Source organism: Peromyscus leucopus, chromosome 6 (genome assembly GCF_004664715.2).
Source record: "Peromyscus leucopus breed LL Stock chromosome 6, UCI_PerLeu_2.1, whole genome shotgun sequence".
In the NCBI taxonomy this organism is placed as follows: domain Eukaryota; kingdom Metazoa; phylum Chordata; class Mammalia; order Rodentia; family Cricetidae; genus Peromyscus; species Peromyscus leucopus.
The window spans coordinates 87,475,989-87,495,107 of NC_051068.1; the positions used below are offsets into that span (position 1 = coordinate 87,475,989).

General features: G+C 36.5%; 1 protein-coding gene across 5 annotated transcripts in view; it reads right to left on the reverse strand.

The window, feature by feature from the left end:
* Positions 1 to 3,107: 3,107 nt before the first annotated feature.
* LOC114711014 (alpha-amylase 1) overlaps positions 3,108 to 19,119 on the reverse strand; it is a 53,547-nt gene continuing 37,535 nt past the window's right edge. For all 5 annotated transcript variants that reach the window (XM_037207023.1, XM_037207022.1, XM_028895367.2 and 2 more), the window contains 10 exons: positions 10,222 to 10,434; positions 9,762 to 9,908; positions 8,796 to 8,993; positions 8,117 to 8,347; positions 7,272 to 7,405; positions 6,419 to 6,541; positions 6,226 to 6,325; positions 4,826 to 4,944; positions 4,590 to 4,715; positions 3,108 to 3,329 (listed from right to left, as the gene is read on the reverse strand). In XM_037207023.1, the coding sequence (XP_037062918.1) occupies positions 3,140 to 3,329; positions 4,590 to 4,715; positions 4,826 to 4,944; positions 6,226 to 6,325; positions 6,419 to 6,541; positions 7,272 to 7,405; positions 8,117 to 8,347; positions 8,796 to 8,993; positions 9,762 to 9,908; positions 10,222 to 10,389 (1,536 nt within the window). In that variant the 5' untranslated portion in view covers positions 10,390 to 10,434 and the 3' untranslated portion in view covers positions 3,108 to 3,139. The remainder of the gene's footprint in view (positions 3,330 to 4,589; positions 4,716 to 4,825; positions 4,945 to 6,225; positions 6,326 to 6,418; positions 6,542 to 7,271; positions 7,406 to 8,116; positions 8,348 to 8,795; positions 8,994 to 9,761; positions 9,909 to 10,221; positions 10,435 to 19,119) is intronic.

The following is a 19,119-nucleotide window of genomic DNA, read 5'->3' on the forward strand; positions in this document are numbered from 1 at the left end:
TAAATAAACAACAAAGAAACAAATGACTAAATGGGATTAAACAGAGTTGTCTCAAAAGAATAAATAAAATTATCAAATAAATATATTTTAGAAGTGTTCAGCATCCTTATTCACCACAAAAGTGCAAATTAAAACTAATTTGAATATTTCATTTCACCCCAATCAGAAAACCTATCATGAAAAAATCAAGTTACAAGTTGGTAAGGTAGGGGGATAGAAGGATACTTATTCACGTTAAGGAGAACTTAAACTGGCATTGCTAGTTACAAATCAGTGAGACCATCCAAGGTCTGAGGAATCTGGATGCAGACATCCACGGCTGGGCCCCTGGTGGAGTACTGGGAGTCTAATTAGTGAGAAGGAAGAGGGTTTATATGAGCGAGAATTGTTGAAGCCAAGGTTGGATAAAGCACAGGGACAAATAACCAAATGAATGGAAGCACAGGATCTATGAACCAAAGGCTGAGGGGCCCCCAACTGGATCAGGCCCCCTGAATGGGTGAGACAGTCATTTGGCTTGATCTGTTTGGGAGGCAGCTGTGTGTTGGTGCCGGGTCCTGGGCTCGTTGCATGAGTTGGCTGTTTGAATCCTGGGACCTATGCAGGGACGCTTGGCTCTGTCTGGGAGGGGGGGACTGGACCTGGCTGGACTGAGTCTACCAGGTCGATCCTGGTCCTCGGGGGAGACCTTGATCTGGAGGAGGTGGGAATGGGGGGTGGGCTGGGGGGAGGGGGAGGGGGCTAGAGTGGGAGAACAGGGGAATCTGTGGCTATTATGTTGAACTGAATGGTGTTGTAAAATAAAAAATAAATAAATAAATAAAAACAGTGACATCATGAAATTTGCAAGGCAAATAGATGGAACTAGAAAATAACACCCTGAGTGAGGTAATCCAGACTCAGAAAGAAAACATAGTGTGTTCTTATTGAGAGCTGCTCGTAGCAAAAGGTTATGGGAGTATACAACAGGTGACAACTACTGATCAGAAGGTCAACCAATCAGAACCAAGGGTTCTGTTGGAGGAAACCATCACACAAGGCATTTTGTAATTACTGCCTTTTGATTGAACTGGCTGTTTCTTGTTGTAAACTTCTTGTGCAATAACAACTATGATATCTTCCCATTACCATACATCTTCATGATATATATATGTATATATGAAATATCATGATTACATCTCAGTCTTATGGGTGGGCACATATTACTGTGGGTAATCAAGAAGATGACTTTTCATTTAGCTGTATAATTTTGATATATAGAAAATATACTAAGATCTGCTTCATAGCAAGATCTATTTTCCCATGAGACAGTAGATACTAGACTAAAGGCCTTTGTATATAGATCATAAGTTTAAAACTTTACAGTTACGCACAGAGATCAGAGTTGCAGGTGTCTACCAAGGTTACTAACACAAAACACCCTAAGTAAAGCCTGCCAATTCTTTGCTTACCAAGTCTGCTGATAACAAGCTATGTCTCAGAGATTGTTGTTGCATTGGCCACTGCATCCCCTCCCTCTGGTCCTAAGACCTTGAAACCTTGTGTTACTATGGTATTGGCTCTGCTCCTTCTCGTCTATTCTAGGAATGTGCTATGGCCTTGAGGGTTTTGAAATTTTTCTCAGGATTGCCAGGAGTACTGGCAGGTACCCAGGGTGCTTTCAATATGTACTCACTCATAAGTAGATACTAGATGTAAAGCAAAAGATAATCAGACTACAATCCACAACTCCAGAGAAGCTAGGAAACAAGGAGGACCCTAAGTGGGATGCATGGATCACCCTGGGAAGGGAAAAACAAATGAGATCTCCATGAGTAAACTGGGGATAAGGAGGGAAAATAGAAGGGAGGAGATGAGGGATGAGAACATGAGGGAAGGGGATGGCCAAGCTGTGGGAGAGCAATGAAAGAGATATCTTGATAGAGGGAGACATTATAGGGTTAGGAGAAACGCTGGTGCTAGGAAAATTCCCAGAAATCCAAAAAAGCAACCCAGATTAGACTACTAGCAATAATGGAGAGGGTGCCTGTACTGGCCTACCCCGATAATGAGATTGATGAATACCCTAACTGTCGTCATAGACCTTTCATCCAGTAATTGATGGAAGCAGATACAGAGATCCACAGCTGAGCACCAGGTCAAGCTCCAGGAGTCTAGCTGAAAAGAGGGAAGAGAGTCTATATGAGCAAGGGGGAGGGGAGGTTAAGAACATGACTAGGAAATCTATAGGGACAACTGAACCAAGCTCATAGGTACTCACAAACTTTAGACCAACAGCTGTGGAACCTGCATGGAAATGGACTAGACCTTCTGCATATGAGAAACAGTTGTGTAGCATGGTCTGTTTGAGGGGCCCCTGGCAGTGTGATCAGGATCTATCCCTGGTGCATGAGCTGGCTTTCTGGGGCCCACTACCTATGATGGGATGCCTTACTCAGCCTTGATGAATGGAAGGAGTGGTATTGTATTCCCCCAAATATTGTGCATGCTAATAAACTTATCTGGGGTCAGAGACAGAACAGCCACAATGTTAAACATAAAGGATAGGCAGTGGTAGCACACACCTTTAATCCTAGCATTCCAGAGGCAGAAATCCATGTGTTCAAGGATACAGGCAGGTATGGTGACTCATCACACCTAGCAGCATTGGCTGGTTAAGCTTTTAGCTGGTTAAGCTTCAGGCTTTCGAGCAGCAGTTCAGCTGAGAGCCATTGGGATGAGGACACAGAAGCTTCCAGTCTGAGGAAACAAGATCAGCTGAGAAGTTGGCCAGGTGAGGTTAGCTGTGGCTTGTTTTGGTTCTCTGATCTTCCAGTTCACCCCAATACCTGGCCTCAGGTTTGATCTTATTAATAAGAACTTGTAAAGATTCATGCTACAGGAAGGGGCTTGGCTCTGCCTCAACTGAATGTACCAGGTTTTGCTGACTCCCCATGGGAGCCCTTACCTTTTTGGAGGAGAGGATGGGAGGAAGCCAGGGGAGGGGGAAGGCTGGGGGGGGGATCGGGAGGAGGGATGTGGGGGGATCTGTGGTTGGTATATAAAATTAATTAAAAAACGTCTTAAATAAAAAATTAAATTATACAAAAGAAAAGAAATACAATTGATTGATGCTCTCAATATGTATTTATTTTAAACTTTATATTTTTGATTCAGCATGGATTGCAATAAATGGGTCTTCAGCAGAGTTACTAATAGAAAAGTAAGCATTGCCATCACTGCCAACATAGACTTTAATTCCGGTGCAATTGCCGTCAATTTTGTCTCCAGAAATGACATCACAGTATGTGCCAGCAGGAAGACCAGTTTGTAAAGTTGTTGACAATTCCCTGAAAAAGTAAAAAGTAAAAATAAGTCAAATTCAAAATAGGAAAATTCAAGAAAGCAAACTCTCCAAATTAAATAATTGCCTAAACTTTGTGCTGTATAAATAAAAATTATAATTTACCTGCCAGAAATCAAATGAGTGAAATAGATAGGTAGATGATAGATAGATAGATAGATAGATAGATAGATAGATAGATAGATAGATAGATAGATAGATAATAGATAGATAGATAGATACATACATACATACATACATACATACATACATACATACATACACACATGCATACATATAAAAAGAGCACTTGGTAAGTTAAAACATTGGTCCTCATGTAGTGACATAGTTTGGGGAGGTTAGGAAAAGTGGACTTGTTGGAGGATTTGTGTCACTGAAGGTAGCGCCTTGAGAGAAAATGAGTCCTACCTTTTCTAGTCAGCTCTTTCAGTATTGTGCTGAGGTGCCAAGTGTGAGCAATCAGCTTCCTGCTCCTCCCTTCATACCTTGCTTTCAAGGAGTCTAGCCCACCCCCAGAATTGCAAGCCCAAATAAATTCTTTCTTCTATAAGGTGCCTTGCACATGGTGTTTAATGACAGATTTAAAACAATAATCGAAATGAGGAAAAGATAACTTTCAACTGAGATTGTCAACTGCTTACACAGAGATTTTCTACATATAGTTATATAAATATATATGAGGAAATTATTAAAGGAGAAGAAAAAAGATGCATGCATCAAAAATGGAAGGTCAGTCATTGGAAACTGTAGAACCAAACCTCAACTGCCTCTTGAGAAAAACCACCAGCCATAGCCAAGTATACAAATGCATTGAAACTACTCATCACACAGAGGCAGAGATTTTAAGATTATATATTAAAGAAACAGAAAAATATATAGTTGAGATACAGAGCTAGGGGATGGTGGAGTACTTTGAATCTAATAATGCACATACTTACATGGATTTTTAAGACTTTTATTGAATGTTTAGACTTGTACAGATGTCAAGTGTATATGAATGAGAATATATTCACATGACAGTGTAAGACTACACCAAAAACAACAGTAACAACAAAACTTAAAACAAAATCTACAAAAATGGAGAAACAAATTAAGGGCAAGTATCTTTTCTTCTACAGTTTTCAGGTCACTCTGGTTTCTCAAATCCATTAATGAAAAGATTTTCAGCTACACATGAGCAGGAATCAAAAAGAATGCTCTAAAAATATAACAGTATACAACCCTACTTTAATTGACATCCACTTACCAGTCGTCATTGTTAAAGACAATGAATCCTCTGTTCCCTCTGCCAAAAGCCACTTGGTTGCTGCCATTATCCCACCAGTTTGAGAAAGGCTGACCATTGACGACGTTTCTGAAGGCAACCATGTTCCTAAAAGCACAATATCATGTGAAATGCTGGTACCCTTAAACTTCAACAATTTAAAACATGAAGTCAAACAACTTTCTTATTAGACAAGATCTGCAGGGGACGCTCCCAACCTTATTTGACGCCATCGATGTTCACAAACCCAGCCATTGCCACAAGTGGTGTCTGGATTAATGGTCACTTCTTTGGTTACTCCGTTGTCATTGGGTGGTCCAACCCAATCATTGATATCCTATATTGTAGGGGAAATTTTCAGGATTTTAACATGAATATTTCATTTCCACTGCACAAAACTCAAAAGGTTCTGCTACTTGAGTCTCTATAGTATCTACTTGGTGTCTAACTTCTTTAGTATTTGTACAGACATTTACCGAGTCTTTATTATTTGAGTGTATACACCACAGTTCTCTAGAGTCATATTTCAAAAAATTAAACATTTTTATTCACTCAGAGCCTTTTCATGCAACAGCTTCTTATATCTCTCTGACTTCTTTAATTTCACTAGAATGGTAAGAGCACTAGTATTGGGAAAATTAGGATTAAAGACCAGTCTCCAATACCAATGGCTTTAAAAACTACTCATTCAAGATACATAAATTCCCGAGGCCTGAATTTCATCATTTGTAAGATGGAAATATGGTTTGGTTGCTACAAAAAAAAACCAATGTCTATAAAGCCTGTAAGATTTTTTAACAAATATAATCAATACCAAATTAGTATCAGTTTAGGTTTTGTACAATCTTTTAAATAAAAGAGCTAATAAATATACCATGATATTCTGTAATAAATTCTCTAAAATTTTAATATGCCATTTCATGATTGTCAACACATTCAAACATCTTCCTAAAACAATCGAACAAACATTCTCTCCATTGTCATCAGAGGAAGGGTCTCTCCCCCTAAACCCAGAGCTGGCCAATTTTATGATCCAGGAATCTTTGGTCTCCACTTGTTGGGCAAATGCCTTACAGGTGAGATATCAAACTGCTCAGCATTGCAAGGTGACAGCGAACTGAACCCAGTCCCTCCTGCAAGAGCTTTACCCTCTAAGTCATCTCCTCTGACCCTTAGTTGCTTTTTGAAATTATTCAGATTAATGTATTGCATAATATTTTTGGAATGCTTAGTATTATTGAATAAATCTTCAAATTTATTTGCTTAATTTAGTATAATTTCACACACACACACACACACACACATATATATATATATATATATATATATATATATATATATATATATATATATTAGTTAACCTCAGTTAACTAATGATTTCTTTTCATTCCATAGAAAAATCTAATAGTATTTAGCAAATATTAAACTGTGGATCTGGCATGAAACTAAGAAGTCAAAGTTTTTTCATAGTGATAAAGTAGTGGATACTTCTATGATATACTTACTTTACTAAAATTACAATAAATAAATATTTGATGACATGCACTTTATGCAACAATTTTTATGTGAAATTAAACCAGGACTGCTTCCCTTCTCTTGAAATAATATACTCACTTACCTGTCCATCCTGAAAATACCTTGGCCAATTGTAACTTGACATTACTCGTGTGAATCCATAAGGATGAGCCAACATAAATCCAACTGCCATTTTATATAGTCTGAAAATTACAAAATATATTATAATAGAAGAATAGAAAACTTGCCATCCCTAAAGGGGAAGTAACAAGACAGTGAACAATGGTTTTACCCACCTAGCATCCCAGAATGTCAGGATGGATGCTCCTCCAGCCCCATGCCCTCGCTGATTATCATGGTTGTCCACAAAGACAAGGGCTCTGTCGGAAGGCATGAAACCCCAACCTTCTCCCCAGTTCCTATTTTTAAAAAAAAAATATGCATATATTATTCTTTTACAACATCTTTAGATTACCCTAAATCTGTATCTCTTTTTATAATCTATTTTCATTTAACTACTGATTCTCTAACTAAATGATTATTCCACAGGAAAAATTTCTTTTACATATGTGCATATATATGTATGTAATTGGCTAATATGTCCCATGATTCTATGTATGGTAAGTTTATTTGCATTTCATTCACATTGCTCCTGTAAGATTGTAATGTAGATGGACTCACGAAGGGTAACTATTCCTATCACATTACATACAATAAAAAACAAATAAAGTGAAGATTGAATATTAAACTGTATTATAAACAGTTAAACATTTCAGATTAATTTATTGCGATGTATAAGTGTAACAGTATGGCCACATTATAGTTTTATTTATGTGTAGTAGGGTTTTTAAAGTAGTATCTTGACTTTAGCAGATTATAATTACCAAAATCTAGTTGACTCATATTACAGGCAGAAAAAAAATCTCTAGGTGATGTTTTGTATTTCAGGAATGCCTCCTTTTTATTGACATTTAAAATGAAAATTATTAATTCCAGATGATTAATTGTGATTTAAAGAACAATGAACCTTCTTGATAGCTAATGTATTGGTAAATATCTAATAAATCAGAATGTTCTAAGATGATCATGTATTGGGATAATAGACAACAGATACATGGCAGACGAAATCACAAAGTGTGCTGTATTTACTTTAAGTAGGCCATCTTCTCTCCATTCCACTTGCGGATGACTGTGCCCAGTTTTGCTCCGTACTTGAATTCTGTCACACGACCATTTCCAAAATATTCACTGCTTGTCACTGCTTCACCACCCAGATCAATGACCTAGGCAAGATATAGGAGAAACTGTCATTTGAATAAAGTAATATTAAAATATTTAACGTGAAAATAATGTCCTATAAATACCTTATGCTGTTGATGCTCAAACTGGTTTTCTTTATTTCTTTATAAAATATATACATCACTCTTGAAAGAAACTTAACAACAATGCCATTTCTTGTCCAATGAAGATGGCTGACAAATTTCAATTTAACATATAATTGAAAATTCAGAAATTCATATCAACAAAGTACTTACAGTCAGATAAACAATTTTAGAACTTACAAATTCTTTCAGTTCTCCAAATAAATCAAATACAAAACAGTACTAACCTCTTCACACAAAAAATTTGCACAGAAATATTAATCAGTTTACCCAAAATTTACATATTTAATAATACCTCAGACAAAATTTAAATCTAGAAAGACTGGTTTGCATCAACGAATAAGATTTTCTGTCTTGCAAAATGGTATCTGAGTATATATTAAGTGACACAATAATGTCGCAGGCTACACAAATTCTCTATACTCTCTTAGACCTTTATTTTGGAAAATAATTAAGTCTGTTATATCCAAATAAAAGGAAGTTAAAGAACCTGCACATGTAATAAGTCATTCAGACATTAATCTATTAAACTTATGTTTAATAAAACCTTCCATCTATCTTCTAGTTAATAAATATGGTGTCATTTATATGCACATATATGTATTGTTTTACCTCTTGATAAATGAAAGGTCTGCTTCCTTGGGAGAACCACTGTGTATTTAAGTCATGCAGCTTGTCCAAAACCGCCTTTATGTCTCCAGGCCACATGTGCTTAGAAGCATCAAGTCTGAAACCTGCTACACCCATGTCAATGAGACTGTTCATATAATTAGCCACTGTGGTACGAACATAATCTTTCTCAAGTGCAAGATCCAGAAGGCCAGACAGACGACAGTCTCTGACCTGTTGAGACAAACAAATAAACAAATAAAACAAAATGGTGATTGATTTACAATGTCAGCTTTCATTTATAAATGCCAGGAATCATTCGGTCTATAGGAAACTTCATAAAGCCTTTTCATGGGACACTGGGAACATTCACATTCTACTGTGGATACACTCTAAGAATATTTTCCCATATGAAGACTGAACTATGAGGAAATAAAGTAGATAATATTATCAGTTGATCAAGGAAACACTTTCTCTTCCTCTCTCTTTTTCTTTCTTACTGTGGTACAAGAATCAAACCCTGAGCTATCAAATAACTAGGAGCTCTTTGAAGATTGATTTGCATTTCTAACTCTTAATAATATGTTTCCTGAGGTATGTAAACCACATGTCAAATGGTATTCCAACAGTTCTATGTGCACAATAAGGCCAGATGATTTTTTATTCTGATCATTTTCCTCACCTGATAAGCATCATTGTAGTTCTCAATGCCTCCACTTGCACTTTTACATTTGCCATCATTAAAATCCCAACCGGAGTATGGAACTGCAGGGAAGTCCCTGTTCTGTGGGTTGAAATAACTTCCACACGTGCTGCTTGTTCCTGCTTGAGCCCCTTCTCCACACATGTGGTTAATAACAGCATCCACATAGATACGGACCTGAAGAGACAAGTGTGTGCTTCAGTTCAATGTAGAGAGCTAAAACCTATATAATTAAACTGCACAGCATGCAAGTAAAACTAATAAATAGATAGAAATAGGTAGGTAGATAGATAGATAGATAGATAGATAGATAGATAGATAGACAGATATGTTATTTTACAGTTTAATTTTAGATAAGACAAAAAGCAAAGTGTAAAAGAAAACCAGTGTGAAATGAAGATCAAAAACAGTCCTAATATTTGGTTGAGGATTTATAGAACTGATAAGTGGAAAACCAGGAACCATTATCACTAAAATCAAATGAAAAGTGCTGTTTTTTTTTTAAACTAGAATTAGGCTAAAGATAATTGAACATTCTTGGCTTTAAAAGGAGTTAATGTGAGTCTTTTTTTTTTTTGTCTCTGGAGGAAAAAAGGGTAGATACTGATCTTTATTAAAAGGAGAAATAGCTATTTATCAAAAAAAAATGACAGTAAGTATTACATCTGAAATTTCAAATACAGGATGAGAAAGGGGTTAGTAGAAAATGAGTGTGGTTATAAGGATTAATAGTCAAAGATTTGCCTTCTATGTATTCTTCTTTAAATGGTTCATATGAAAGAATTTTTTTAAAGTTGACCATAAAGGAGTAGTTAATTTTGCGTTAGAGCTAAAATGTAAAGAAAAAATTAAAGTATAAAGATTTTTGCTCAAGAAGAATAAGAAACAAAACACAGAAATTGGTTTTTCATATAATGACTTCAAAGGAAATATGAATTCACTTACACCAACATTATTGCACCTATTCACCATGTCCCTGAATTCATCTTCATTTCCAGACCTTGAGCATATTTTGTAGCTAATTGGTTGGTACCTTTCCCACCAAGGTCTTGAAGGACTGTTAACTACTAGGTTTTCATTGGGTGGAGAGACCTACAAATAAAACAATTAAGATTGTCAGATTATGGTTTACTCCTGTAGAAAACTATGAATGACCCTGAAATTTTTAAGCTGTGTACTTGTAGATCTATTGCTTCAGAACCACTAAAATCATTGACAGCATGATGGAGAGGGTCTCCTGGTGTCCTAAAACATGATATAAAGTTGCCATCAACACCGACCTTTTCTCTTCCTCAAGAAAATTATGCATGAAGTGAAATATTGCTTCAGAATAATTATGAGCTATTAGCAAACAATTTTATATAAGCACAGTGAACTCTTCATATAAGTTGTGAACAAATCTTACCTGCACTCCTCCAAATCCGTTAGGAGCTAAGTATCGCTCACATTCCTTGGCAATATCAACCCAGCGCCACTCGAACAGGTGGACAATAGCACTTCGTCCATATTCAGTATGTGGGTCATATTGAGCCCAGCAGAGCCCAATGAGGGAAAACAGGAGGAAGAACTTCATTTTGGTATGATGTTGTTAGTGTTTTTTCTAACAACCGCTTTATTCCTGAAAAATAAAAAATAAAAAAAAAATAGAAAAGGGGGAAAAAAAGCATAATGAAATAAAAGCTAACATGAATCAATATTCGAGTACTAGCTACTTTTCAATTGTAAAGGAATACTAGTAATATGGTCAACAAGAACCTAATAACAGGAAAAAGAGAAATACTAAACATCCAGGTATTTGAAGGTGATATCACCTATTGAGGAAAAGAAATGAGAAAGTGTCAGATCTCTGAGAAGGTTTATCAAGACTGATATAGATATTAATTATTCCTCTGTCACTTATGATGCTCTCTTTTGCTCCCTCCCCAACAAACTGTATGAACACTATCCTTAATAAAACTAGACTTTTCCATATTTCACAGGCAACCCCATGCTATTCCATGTTCTCCCTATGACCCACCACCCTTAGGTACATGGTACATATTCAACTGTAAGAATATTTTTGTTTTAGTCTACATTTATATTCCCAGGTAAAATTAGTAAATATTTTTTTTGTGTGACAGCTTTTAGATTATGCTAATGAATTGTTTGATTTATATTTTAAATATATTAATATTTACATATTCACCTTTCTGAACCAAACTTTATTAAAGATATACTTCATATCTAATATTCCTGGTCCTAGCAAATGTTTGTAAATTTTCTTATTTTCTCAGTTAATGGCTATAACGGGCATACACTAAGTTCCAGGTATTGTACAAGATATTGACATGAATTGTGTCCTAATTTTTAGTAAATGAAAAGTATATCAGAAAATATATTTTATGGTCAATTATAAGCCTTGCAGTACACACAAAAATATACACACAGGACTAGGGAAACTATGACAATTAGGTTTATGTAATGATTGACAATGTCAGAATTTGATCATATGTCTAACTAAAAATCAGTGTATTCTTTATCTCACAAAAATTTCTGATGTTATACTTCACAATATGATACCCATTAGTAAGGACTACTTGTTGAATCAGATTAAATTGGGGAAAATTTACAGCAACTCCATTAAAGTCAGGAATATTACAAAGTTGTACACTCTTTACATATCTATTCAATATAGTTCTTGAAATTCTAGATAGAGCAGTAAGACAACCTATGGAGATCAAAGATATATAAATTTGAATGGAAAAAAGAAAAGTACCATTATTTAAAGATTATATCATAATGTACATAAGTGACTCCAAACATTCCACCAGAGAACTCCTACATCTGATAAACACCTTCAGCAAAGTGGTTAGAAACAAGATTAACTCTAAAAATTGAGTAGCTCTCTGACAGATGCCCATTGCCCAGCCTTTGATCAGCTTTTGACCAGCCTTTCAGCCTTTTTGGGGTCCTGACAAAAGCACCCCAATGCCAGCTCGAAGCAGTTCCAGAAGAGAATACATCGTCCCATGTTCCCTGTTCAGAAAAGGCTGAAATGCTGGGTCAAAAGGAAACTCCTTGGCATAGAGGCAAGATGGCCAACTATAATGCCCATTGACATACCATGAAAATAGGTTCAGAGTTGCCAATAGATAAATTTATTAACTGAGATGGTTCTGCAATAAGATAAAACACTTAACATTCTTTATGCAGAACCAAAGAGGTACTATATAAGATGTTAATCTCATTGTACTCAAAGATCAGAACTACAAGGCCTTAAAAATGGCAATAGATACAAATGGCACTGCCCTAGAAAAATCTGTTAGCTAATGGTTCTTAGGTCCCAATACCCTTGAACCTCTGGACAGGTAGGACTCATGACTGAGTCCTGTCATTGGTACTTGTGAAGGGAGGAATGTGAAGGCCTAGACTTAACTTTACAGGCTCAGGAATATGCCATGATAACTCGAACAGATACCGAGCAGTGTCCTCCTGCAGACGTCCTGTCTGCTGTTTATACAGGAAAGGAAAGCTTAACAGGATCCTCTCTATGGTTTATGGCCCTTGGAGACATCTAGGTAATCCTGCTGAGCAGTTCAGATAATCCTGTTCAGGGGTTTGTTGTTCCCACCAAATGTCTAAACCAATAGTTTCAAAAAATCACCTTGCCCCTTCTACCCAATTCCAAGTTGCCAATTCCCTGCTTGTGGTTTTTCCCTATAAAAACCCTCTACACCTGGGCTCGTGGCTGTCACCACATTTCCTTCCATCTGTTATGCAGCAGCCCAGGGTGAACCTGAATAAAAGGACCCTTATGTGCTTGCATCAGAAAAAAAAAAAAGAGTAGCCCTCCTATATACAAATGACAGACAGACTGAGAAAAAAATCAGGTAAACAACAACTTTCACAATAACCTCAAATAATGCAAAATATCTTGGGGTAACTTTAACCAAGCAAGTGAAAGACTTGTACAACAAAAACTTCAAGTCTTTGAAGACAGAAGTTGAAGAAGATATCAGAAAATGGAAATATCGCCCATGCTCATGGCACCATAGGATTAACATAGTAAAAATGGCCATCCTACCACAAGCAAACTAAAGATTCAATGCAATCCCCATCAAAACTCCAACACAGTTATTTGAAGACCTTTAGAGGAAAATTCTCAACTTCATATAGAAAAACAAAAAACCCAGGATATCAAACATTCCTGAAAACTAAAAGAACTGCTGGAAGTTTCACCATCTCTGATATGACCTTGTACTGTGGAGCTATAACAATAAAGCCCATGTAGTATTGAAATAAAAACAGACATGTTGATCAATGGAATCAATTGAACACACAGGCATAAGCCCAAACACCTATAAAAACTTTTTTTTATAAAGAAGCCAGAGACAGCTCAGTGGTTAAAAGCACTTGCTGCTTTTGCAGAAAACCCTGGCTCAGTTCCCTACATCCACATAGTTGTTCTGTAACTCCAGTTCCAGGGTATCCAGCACCCTCCTCTGGCCTCCTTGGGCACCAGGTACACACATATATATACATACAGGAGAATATATATATATATATATATACAGGAGAACAATCATAGATATAAATAAATCTTTTAAAAAACAACTTACCCAGCACTCGGGAGGCAGAGCTAGGCAGATCTCTGTGAGTTAGGCCAGCCTGGTCTACAGAGTGAGTTCCAGGACAGGCTCCAAAGCTACACAGCGAAACCCTGTCTTAGAAAAACCAAAAACCAACCAAACAAAAAACAACCCAACAACTAAAGAAGCCAGAAACATACATTAGAAAAAAGAAAGTATCTTCAGCAAATGGTGGTGGTCAAACTGGATGTCAGCACAAAGAATGCAAATAAATCCATATCTTCACCATGTACAAAACTCAAGTTCAAATAGATTAAAGACCTCAGAGACAGTGAGGACTAGCCTTGAAATCATTGAAACAGAAGATGATTTTCTGAACTGAAACTGTCAGAGCAGGCACTAAGATCAGCACTTAATAAATGGGAACTCATGAAACTGAAAACCTTCAGAAAGAGAAAGGACACTGTCAATTGGACAAAGTCACAGCTTAGAGAATAGGAAAAGAATTTTGCCAACTCCACATCCAATAGAAAGTCTTCTATCTAATACCCAAAATATATAAAGAACTCAGCAAAGTAGATATCCAAACACCAGATAATGCAATTTGAAAATGGCATACATGCCAATACCAAGCTGTTTTTATTACTGTAGCTCTATAGTAGAGCTTGAAGTCAGGGATCGTGATGGACACAAATGCTTTCAAGAAAAACTCAATCCCCTCTGTCCTCAGAAAGTCAAGAACTTTAACTTATTATTAAAGACTCACCATATATTCTGATTCATTTAAGAGGGAACTATTTTCTATATAGGATACCATGGAATTATGGAATGCTCAAATTAACTCACCTTAATACAAACACAGCCCTGAAACAGACTGCAAACCAGCATACACAGCACTACATAAAGTATCATGAGGTCACAAGAGAACTGAAGAACTCCAAACCCTGGAGGAGACTTATCTGACAGGTATGTCCACAAGAGGAACATATGTTTCAATAAGTCAAAAGTGTCAGGAAAGTACAATTAAGCATATGTCTCAGAGTCAGAGCCACCCAGTCTCAACGGCATAGACTTTTATTTTTAAAACAGGAGAAAGAAAAGTTTTTCCTCCTATTTTATCTGTATACAGAGCTCTGTCAGCTACAACTTAAACAATGAGCCTTTGTCTTCCACTGAAAATCTGTAGAACCTGGAATAAATAAGTTATTTGTGAATGTGTTAATATCTATAAAATTAAAAGTTGTGATACATTTAGTGTAAAAAAAAAGAAAATGGCATACATATCTAAACAGAGAATTTCAACAGAAGGATCTCAAATGGCTGATAAACACTTGATGAAATGTTCTTGGCACCAAATCAACTAAGCAGGACTCACATGGGCTCACAGAAACTGATGTGGCAAGCACAGAAACTACATGTGTTTGCACAAGGTTCTCTGCTTATATGTTATGGCTGTTAGTTTGGTGTTTTGTGGGACTCCTAACAGGGAGAGTAGGTGAATCTCTGACTCTTTTGTTTGCTCTTGGGACTCTTTTCCTCCTATGGTGTTGCCTTGTCCAGCCTTGATAGGAGGGCCTTTGCCTTGTCTCGTTTGACTATTGTCTCTTAGAGGACTATTCTTTTCTGAAGAGCAAGTCAGGGGGAAGTGGATCTGAGTGAGAGGGGAGGTGAAGGGAAGCTTGGAGAAGTGGAGGGAGGAGAACCTGTAGTCAGTATGTATTGTAAAAGAGAAGAACCTATTTTCAATTTTTTAAAAAAATTAAATGGTAGAAATGTTCAACATTCTTCACCATTAAGGAAATGCAATCAAAACTTTGAGATTCCATCTTACACCTGTCAGAATGGCTAAGCTCAATAACACAAATGACAGACCACACTGGCCAAAAACTAAAATCAATAAAATGATTCCTAATAACATTCTTCTATACTCATATATCAGTACCTTTTCTAGTCATCATCATAGATGATTACTCCAGCAGCAGATAGGAACAGATGCAGAGGCCCACAATCGTAAATTATGTGGAAAGAAAATCTAAGTTGGAGATCTTTATCAAATCTCTACCCAGAAGAGGAGGCAGAAAAACTGTATAATCCAGAGAGGATGGAAGATGCCAGGAGAAAAAAGGCCCTCTGAATCAACTAAGCAAGGTACACACACACAGACACACACACACACACACACACACACACACACACACTGAAGCAGCCAGCACATGGCCTACAGGGTCTGCACCATATCCTCTGCATATATATTATAGCCATTAGCCTTGTATTTTTATGGGACTTCTGGCTGTGAGTAAGAGTATGTCTCTGACTCTTGTGCCTGCTCTTGGGACACTTTTCCTCCTGTTGGGTTCCCATGTCCAAATTCAATATGAAAGTTTTTGCTTCATCTTTATATATTTTATTTTGTCATGTTTGGTTGTTATCTCTTAGAAGCCTGTTCTTTTATGAGAGACAGAAAGAGAGTCATTCTAAAAGGGAAGGATGGTGAGAAGGAACTGGGAGGAGTAGAGGGAGGGTAAACTATAATCATGATATATTGTTTGAGAAAAGAAACTATTTTTAATAAAAGAAAAAAGAAGGGAGAAATTGGACATATAATTTTGCCTGGGGGAATATTCATCTAGCTAGGAATGTGTTCATATAAATGTAGATGAGCTAACAATGTGGTAAACTAATATTTCCAAGTGACTGAATGATCCATGAGCCCATTTTTTTAAAAAAAAAATATCTGTTGAACTATTAAAATGCTGGTAGTCTGGACAGACCAAAGCTTTTCCCAGAAATTATATGTTTTTAAAGCAAAATCCCAGTGTCACATGTGAAAAGAGTGCACTACGAGTTGTTGGCCAGGGAGCCCCCAAGGCAATACATGTATTGTTATTGACAATGATTTCGGTTACCTGCCAAAAGAAAATGGAATGTGTTGAGGACAACACATTCTTTGGATACAGAACACAGAAATCAAGTTGAACTGAGATGTAAGTTTCCTTCCCACTGACTAGTTTTCATAGTACAGGAAGGTTCTGTGCAAGTGATTGAGAGAGAAAATTCAGCAATGATCTAATGTAGTCTTGAACCCTGTGTTATAATAGGCCTTGGAGATCATGGGTCCCATGGTAGACTCTACTACCAAGTTTTGTTAAATAAACTAGTTGAATTGCTTTCTAAATATTTGTGTTTACAAACATAGATTGATATAAGTCTCGGCCTTAGCCAAAGAACTCTTCAGCAATGGGTGATAGTCAAAGCAATTACTCAAAACTCTTCAAAGGGCTGAGAATCAGGGAATTTAGAGTGTTTGGCCACAAATAGGACATCTATATTATCCACAATGGGCCCCAGAGTGATGGCTCAGACATTAATAGTGTCTTCTGCCCTTCCATGGGACCTGTTTTTGATTCTTGTCACCCACATGCAACTCACAACCATCTGTATCTCCAGTTCCTGAGGATACAACTTCCTCTTTCAGCCACTGATGGCACTGCATGCACATAGTGCAAAGATATGCATGAAAGCAAAGCATTCAAACATATAAAGTATTCTTTTGATTTTTTAAAAAGGAATCTAAGATCTGGAGGATGGAGTTAAACATTGTAATATGTTACCTTCTGGATATAACACAACTTTTGCAAATATAAGCACAAAGCAAATATCATATACACAAGAGTTACACAGAAGAATAAAAAGACATAAAAATAGAAGTTGGACTGGTTAGGAAAGATGTCAAAAGTGTGAGTATATGACTAAGAAGGTAAAAGGGAAGGAAATGCGATCACAATATCTTGTATACAAGTAAGAAATTTTAAATAATAATAATGTCAAACAGAGCTAAGGACAGTTCATTGCCTGAATCTGTGCCTAGTATTTATGTGGCTTTGAGTTCAATTTCCAACACACACACACACACACACACACACACACACACACACACACACACACTCCATCTTTGATAATATATATTAGAACATTTGATAGCATCTGAATAACAAAATAGTTCCTCTCAAGAATAGGAAGAAGCAAAGTGCTAGAGAGATCCCCAGAAATTCACAAAGACACCTCCACAATAGACTGTTGGCAATGGTCAAGAGAAAGCCGGAACTGACCTACTCTGGTGATCAGATGGCCGAACACCCTAAATGTCATGATAGAACTCTCATCCAATGACTGATGGAAGCAGATACAGAGATCCACAGCCAGGCCCCATGTGGAGCTCCAGGAGTCCAATCAGTGAGAGAGAGGAGGGATTATATGAGCAAGAGATATTGAGACCATAATTGGAAAAGCACAGGGACAAATAGCCAAACTAGTGGAAACACATGAACTATGAACCAATAGCTGAAGAGCCCCCATGGAACTTGATCAGGCCCTCTGGAAAAGTGAGACAGTTGATTAGCTTGAACTATTTAGGAAGCCCCCAGGCAGTAGGACCGGGACCTGTCCTTAATGCATGAGCTGGCTCTTTGGAGCTTGGGGCCTATGCTGGAACACTTTGCTCAGCCTAGGTGAAGGGAGGAGGGGACTGGACCTGCCTCAACTGAATCTACCAGGCTGAGCTGAATCACCAGGCTGAGCTGAGTCCTGCCTTGGAGGAGCTGGGAATGGGGGGGTGGACTGGGGGGCAAGGGGGCAGGAGGAGGGAGGACAGGGGAATCTCTGGCTGATATGTAAAATTAAATTAATCATAAAATCAAAAAAAAATTTCAAGGTCAAAAAATATTAATAACTAAAAAAAATCACAGGCACTTGAATTTTCAATAAAGCATATACAATATTTATAGATGCTTTGTAGTATTACAATGTACACACACAGTGCATACTAGGAAAACAGATTATTTAATGTTTCTTGGTCCTCATCATAACTTTTTGTGAAGCTTTCTATCTCATTCTTTCCTATTGTGACTCACAGGTATCTGATAAGCTATTGTGAAATATAATCACCTATGTATTTGGGATAGCAATTACAGGTTTATCAAAAACTTTGAGGTGGAAATGCTGACAACCCCAATTTTGTTATTGTTTGAATAATTATTGAATTGACACATAATATTTCATAATTATGCATAATGCAAATTAAAATATATAAGAATAAAATTAAAAATCTTAACTAACATTAAGAAATCTAACTAAAAATTAAACATAATATTATCAACAGCATTTTATATTCAATGTTCTAAAATAGGTCTTATTACTTCAGTATAAATATTAAAAGGTAAGACTATTTTAAATTCAAGATTCCTCTTAATGCATAAGCTATCATAAATTGAGGCATTTAGCTTAATTCTACTTATGGATACAAAGCCAAGTAATTTGAAGAAACTTGATCTAAAAGTTAAGAAAAAGGTAGTAGTAAACTCTAATTTGTATTTATATCTCTATATATCCATGTTTGTATATGTAAATACTAATTATTTACAAAATTATTTTATTGGAATCTGCCCAAAATTGATGGCACACTAAGACATTATAAAGATGAATTAATAATGATCAATAAGAAGTAGCTCATCTACTCTCGCCATTGGTAATTAGTAGCCTAGAGGACTCATAGTTAAGTATCTTTATAGTGAATGATTTAATAGCAGTGTCATTAAAACATTAGTTTCTTTAATCTTCACATGAAATTTTATCATCTATATTTCCATTTACACTATCACTAAGTGTTGAAAGTGTCCACGCTTTATTTTTACAGTTTTTAACATTCTAAGGTGTTACTACTAGGAAACATTACATAA